The sequence below is a fragment of the Squalius cephalus genome (genome assembly GCF_949319135.1).
Source record: "Squalius cephalus genome assembly, chromosome: 25".
NCBI classification, from domain to species: Eukaryota; Metazoa; Chordata; class Actinopteri; order Cypriniformes; family Leuciscidae; genus Squalius; species Squalius cephalus.
Window position 1 is genome coordinate 9,026,701 of NC_137146.1, and position 6,921 is coordinate 9,033,621.

Sequence of the window (6,921 nt, forward strand, 5' to 3'; positions counted from 1 at the left end):
CCTACTAAATCTTTACAAAATCAACCAATAGCTAACAACCGTCAAATATAACATTAAAACTGCTGGCAAAGCAGTGAAAGGCTGTCTGTCTGGCACAGCTTACGAATAATTTATGGCATTTAGCAAATGTCATGATCTCCTCATGTCCATGCACAGGTGACTGGCAGTGACACAACCTCAGCACCGCTATCTTGCACCACACGCAGCGCCGCGACCCCACTGCACAGCCCCTGTCAGCTCTCATCAGAGCCCCTAACATACCTCACAACATTCCATCACTCCCTCGATCTTCTTCTTCTTTACTGGCCACATAGCAACACCAAATACTTATACTAAATATACAGCATCTTCCTTAGCACTACAAATCTAAGAGGTTCAGAAAAATAAAATATACACACTACTGTGCAAAAGTCTTAGTATTTCACGTTAGTATTTCCACACACACAAAAAATGGTTTTAAGCCAGTTATTTATATATTTTGCTGTAGTGTGTCAGTAGGAAATATCTGTTTACATATCCAAACATTCCTTTTGCCATTAATTGTAATAATTCAGTGAGACTTTTGTTTGCACAAAGAGTCTGACAACAGCCGGTATGATCCACACGGAGATCTGATCTCTAACATACAAAATGCATACAAAAATATCACTAGTTTATTACATTTAATGGCAAAAGGAATGTTTGAAAATGTAAACCGCTCTTACCTACTGACACACTGCAGCAAAATATATAAATAAATGGCTTAAAACCATTTTTTGGGGTGAAAATACAAGACTTTAGTTTGGGGGTCAGTAAGATTTTTTTTAGGTTAAAGAAGTCTCATGTTCATTAAGTAGGCTATAGCCTATTTACTTATTTATAGACACAAAGACAAAGAAGATACAAATAGACAGTCTTTATTCACAATGCAAATTACTCAGGAACAGATCACAGGAACAACATAAGAGAAATGACAACTATGTAAATCATTAACAAAAACGACAATGGACTGAACATATCAGGGAGAATAAATAAAAGACAAACATAATGAAAGACAGATGCAAATCATAAGTAACCATAGAAACAAACAAGGACATAAACAGTAACCAAGGAAATCGAAAGAGCAGGGAAACAGGAATTAAAGGAAACAAAACAGAAAACCATTACTGTGACCATAACTAAGAGTCCATTAATATGTCAAATGTGCAAAATGATTTCAACACATCAATAAAACATCTTTACATACATTTTTGGTCCTTTGTTCTGACATTCTCAACAGACAAGGCCTCAAATCGGGGTCAAACAGGGGTTCTTTTCTTCCACAGCCAGCATGACCCCTGTTTAACAACTTAACCTTTTCACTTACTAACAGAGTTACCCTAAGGGTAAAATGAGATCCATTCAACCTTTATTTGGCATGAACGAGACTAATACTGAGTTAAAAGAATCAGTATGCATTAAGAGTCTGCCAGCATAGACAGAAGACCACAGAGAAACTTTCAGCAATCTGGGGATGATTTCCAAGCCTTGTAAATCAAAATCAACCATTCTATCGTGAACAAGCCTCATGTGTAAGTAAAAGATGCATAGTAAATAAAACCTTTGTTGCTTAAAACTAAACCATGTTTGACTTATAAATGGAGGCAGTGAAACACACAATAAGTTACATTGTATGCAAACTTTAGGAAACACAATATTGGCCTTAAGGACATCATAGGTCAGTAAACAGAAGCAAATCTTTCTTCGCAAACTGATGAGCAGACGTTCTGTAATTTCCAGGCCTTTCATCCTGTGCCAACACACTGAGATAATCACCTCTCCATGAGCGCAGTGCTAAACAACACCACAAGCTAAGCTGGAATGGCAAGGGAGCATCTTATTTCTACAAAGGCAAACACAAACACAAGCAGAGGTTCAGAAGAATCAAAGAGGGCTGCAGAAAATCGGGGAATCGAGCCAGAATACTCCCTCCACCGCAGTCATAAAGTGAGGCAAAACGTTTAAATGCAAAACGAGCTGATTAAGGCTAACGAAGCTTGAAGGGCAGCTAAAAATACTCGTGTCCACTTGCAGATGGAGCAGCCTGTGATCATCTTTAAGTGAAGTTTTGCTGAAATTTCATTTGGTCACAAAAAGAGGTGTTTGCCATTTCAAAAATTTAAATAACACTCATTTCCATTCCAGAGCCTTTAACAACTACAATAACAGCAACAACACATTCAATACATTTTGGTTTCAAACTGAGATCACGATTCTCCCACAATTCTGAACAGACAACTAAACAAAATAACATGTAATTTGAGTCTGACTAATGTTAATTGCTGCAGTCTATTTAAAATGTTTAATTAATCTGAATTAATTAAAGAGGTTTGAATGAAAGATTCAATGACTCATAATTATTTCATTGTTTCATTACTGAATGAATCAGCGTTTTTTGAACAAATCTCTTGAATAAAAAAATTCAACATTTTTGTAACAGTCACTTGATGTAATCGATACAATCGTTATTTGAAGCGACTTTCAAAAGTTGATTCACTCTATTTTAATCGCTTCCATAGACATCAGTGTTTATATTCGATCTATACACTTTTATCACAGTTCTTCTATGATAATATAAATATTTGTAACAAAGAAACGGTACTGTGTGGTAAAAAAGACTGTTTGTGAAGCTGTTTCATACTTATACATGACAACGGCTCACTCTGGATCAGCGGCAGTGCCAATGGAAATTTGATAATGTGGGTGTTTGAATTCAAGATCACAATCTTGATTAACCAAACAGTTAATGGGCCTATTGACTTCCATAGTATGGGAAAAATATATACTATGATTCATTTGCAATCGCCGAATTGTGCAGATATTCGCACTGATATTCGGGGATTAACAGCACTCTTGCTTGTGTGATATTGCTTGATTATATCATACAAAATTATAAGACAAAAAAATTGGCCCCCATATTGAACTTTAGGGACATTCTATAACTTCATTCCACTAGGCTAAATCATGCACTCTCAAGGCATTTCTTTGTTTGTTTTTGCAAAGTAAGTGACATACTCAATATCAGCTTCAACATTGCTAAAACAATGATATAATTGTAGACGATACATACCACACACCCATCCATAAATGAAAGTCATGATTGGTTTATAAAAGATGTGGGCCTACATGCTTAGTTGACAATCTACTTAAGGATGTATTTAAAGGTGCTCTAAGCGATGTCACGTGTTTTTTAGACCAAAACATTTTTTGTCACATACAGCAAAAACATCTCCACACTATCCGCTAGCTGCCTGTCGCCTGAACACACTGTAAAAAAACACGGTCTCTGTAGAGAGCCCAGGCTCCACAAACGGCAACAAAAACAAACTGGCCCAGCCTGGTCCACGAAACATAACAAACAGTGTTCCAGCCAAAAACCGACAAGAATGATTTGGGGGTGGGGGTTGGGGGTTTAGTGCGCATGCACATGAAGGGGGGTGTGGAGGAGAGAGAAGCATGAAGAGGGAAGTTAGCTAGAGGAGAGATGTCCTAGAAAACGACTAACGTTAAAATGTTATATTCTTAAGAATTTTTATATGGCCGACACACACGACCAAAGAGACGACGTTCCGATGAACAAATAACAAAGAATAGGGAAAAGGAGAAGGAACGCATGAAGTCCAAAATTTACATCGGAAAATCGTTCAAAAAGTGGGCAGAAGGGCTTCCAATCCAACATTCAGGAGGCTCTGTTTTTGCTGGACAGGTGGGTAAATCCTGTTTGTTTTTTCTGAATGGTTCATGACTGTTTCAGGAAGCACGGAAGGGAGGGGGAGGGGACGGGATGAGGAGGAGGGAGGGTCGAGCTAGCCTCCGTTTTGTTTGACAATACTTTGAACGTCAACAAGAAGTGACATCACCCAACATCGCTAAGAGCACCTTTAAGCAGTGTGCGAATTATTCAATGACTTTCGCGCAACCCGTGGGCAAACCATCTTAAGACATTTTAAACAAAACACTAACTTTTTTAACATGTTTGTTATGTAAATCTATATTAAAGTAACAAATAATGATATACTTTAATTTTATCAAAGTACCATCCTATATTAAGCGTCAAGCAGCTGATACTATATGGTTACCTCCTTACGCAAACATGACTACTTTTCTCTCTAACATCCCTCCCATTTAACCCAGTCTAAGATTATCTGCTATTCTAAGCTAGTTTCAGCTGGTTAAGCTGGTCTTCCAACCTAGCCATGCTATCCTTCAGCTGATCCAAATCTTTTGTTATGACTTCATTTAAGCGGGTTCAAGATGTCTTAATTAGGTGGGTCAGACACCTCCATTATTCAATATACCCTGCATTTAAGATCATTAGTGTCTATATCATAACATGTAACGGTGGGTTTAGTAGTACCCATACGGTTTTCTGTAAGACAAACTCAACATTAAACACAAAAAATATATGTGATGTATCTACTGATGGCCCGTTAAACCCACTGACTGTGACTTGTTTGGTATAAAATGATGCTGTTTTTCTCTACACAGGTTGGCGCAGTGTGCTTAGGATCGTTTGGAGATACAGGCCTGGAACTTTGAGACAGGGTTAACAAATGCATAAGCACTTATCGCCTTAAATGGTTCAGATCTGCACACAGCAGACAATTGCACATGAAACACACACACACAAGGACAAGGCACTAGAAATAAAACAGCTCACTCAATTCAGTTTGCTTATGTCAGACGTCAAGATTCTCAACATGACAAATTATTTAAATATTACATGCCTGTGTTTCTGTCCGACTCCAAATTCTATGCAAAAACACAGTGCTGAACAATAGACATACACAAATATACCAGCTCTGAGCCACCAATAATTGGTTTGGATGATACTGATTTTCTATGACTGATATCATTACGTTTTTTTCTCTAACCAATACGATTATTAGTAGACCCAGTTTTTTGTTGTTCTACAAATATTAGTAACTAATGATGAATATGCATGAATAGTATATGAAGGAAAATTAGCAATGTCACACTAATAAAAAAAAATGTGTTTTATTGTTGTAGTCCATTCATTATTTAGAAAATGCCTTCAAAAGACATAAAACTATTTCCTATATATATTCTGTTTTTTATGTTTGAAATGCAATAAAGAAAACTTGGTCACACACACAAAAAAAATGAAATAAAGCAATAATTCAAAGTCTGTTCTAAACATTCTATTCTGTATCTAAACATAAAAATGCTCTATAAATCATGAAGAAACTATATTTTTCCATTTCTGGTTCTTTGCAAATGATGTAGCATCAGAACAGCTTTAAACTTTTAAACAGCTTTGTTGCTGTCATGACAAGAGCATACGTTTCATTCATATTTTTATAAATCAATAATTTCATGTTTCCATATTTAGAATTTCATATTAAAAACGTTCATATCAATAATAACCCCGTGTAAATTAATTTACGCAGCATTAGACTGTCTATGTCGTTTTGTGGTATAAATGCAGCTTCAGATGCAGCTTTTGCAGTGTAAAAGATGGCATATATGGCGATGCATTTGTGAGGAACTGCTTGTTTACCTAAATGCTGGTGTACTGAAGACGTTATGCTGGCATGAACAACAACACAGCCACAGAAATTCAAAAATATCAACGGCTACATGAAGATTCCAAGGCAGTATTATTTTGACCGTTGGTCTCAAGGGAAACGCATTTTCAAAATCCTAACGGAAAAATCAATTCTGAAGTCTTTGAATGGTTTCCTCAAGGTCAAATAGATACATTGTAACAAAGAAAATGCGGCGGGAATTAGAGCAAACGAACGCCTTTACGAACACAACCTCAGTGCTGCTGCGGGGATAATAATTGGCTCCAACATCTGGTGTTGGTTGTGTTGGTATGGTGGTGGAGGTAGCGGTGGGTTTTTGGGTGGGAGGAGGAGGAGAGGGGGCCGTTAAAGTATCCTCCGCAACAACCATATTGTCGAACAAAATAAGTCATTTAAAATGTCAATCATACCTTCGGATAACTCCAGCTCCAGCTCAGCCAACCTGGCCCGCACTTCCAATGGAAGGGGCAGCGCATCGCGGTCCGCCATTGTCCGTTTAAGGGGGTAAAAATCACTCTCGTCCTATTTCTTCGACTCTTTCAGCGCTGCTGGGGTTTCTCCGCGTCGCAGCGGTGCATAAGGAGGGCTGGGGGAGACGCGTGTCCAAAAACAAACTGTTCTGTGAACGATAGTGCTCGGAGATTTGCTGTCCCTCTCAACGAAGCCCCGCCATATCTAAGGGCTCCGCCGTTAGAGTCAGCAGTGTAAGATGTGGACTGTCAGTGCGGTGAAGCTCGCGGAGCGGTGTGTGTGTGTGCGTCTCTCTCCCTCTCTTTCTCTCTGTCACTCTCTCATGACGCAAGGCGAGAGTGATTTTAACAGCCGCAAGGGGGCGACAGAACACCTCTGTTTATGTTACCATAAATAATTATTTCATACTGAGAATACCTGTTCAGGTTACATTTATATAATATATACATTTATATTATTATTATTATTATTATAAACAAACAAACAGACACGAAATGACGAAATAAAATATGTTGAATATTAAAAGTGCCGGTAAAGACGTTTATAATGTTACAAAAGATTTACATTTCAAATAAATGCTGTTCTTTTTAACTTTCTTTTAAATAAAGAATACTGAACAAAAAGTATTAAGCAGTACAACAGTTTCCGACATTGATAATAATAAGAAATGTTTCTTTGAGCAGCAAATCAGCATATTAGAATGATGGATCATGTGACTCTGAAGACTGGAGTAATGATGCTGAAAATTAAGCTTTGCATCACAGGGATAAATTACATTTTTAAATATATTTAAATACAAAAAGGCACACATTAAGGCTTGTAATAATAATAATATTTCACAATATTGCTGTTTTTACTGTATTTTTTAATTCAAAAGAAATGC

The 6,921-nt window shown here is 37.3% G+C and overlaps 1 protein-coding gene across 5 annotated transcripts in view; it reads right to left on the reverse strand.

Annotated features, from left to right (window-relative positions):
* The window catches only part of dip2ca (disco-interacting protein 2 homolog Ca), a 99,126-nt gene extending 92,749 nt beyond the window's left edge, over nucleotides 1-6,377 (reverse strand). For 3 of the 5 annotated variants that reach the window (XM_079863744.1, XM_079863743.1, XM_079863742.1), the window contains exon 1: nucleotides 5,978-6,377. In XM_079863744.1, the coding sequence (XP_079719870.1) occupies nucleotides 5,978-6,056 (79 nt within the window). In that variant the 5' untranslated portion in view covers nucleotides 6,057-6,377. The remainder of the gene's footprint in view (nucleotides 1-5,977) is intronic. The other 2 variants (XM_079863746.1, XM_079863745.1) reach the window with 1 other exon arrangement.
* Between the last annotated feature and the right edge of the window lie 544 nt (nucleotides 6,378-6,921).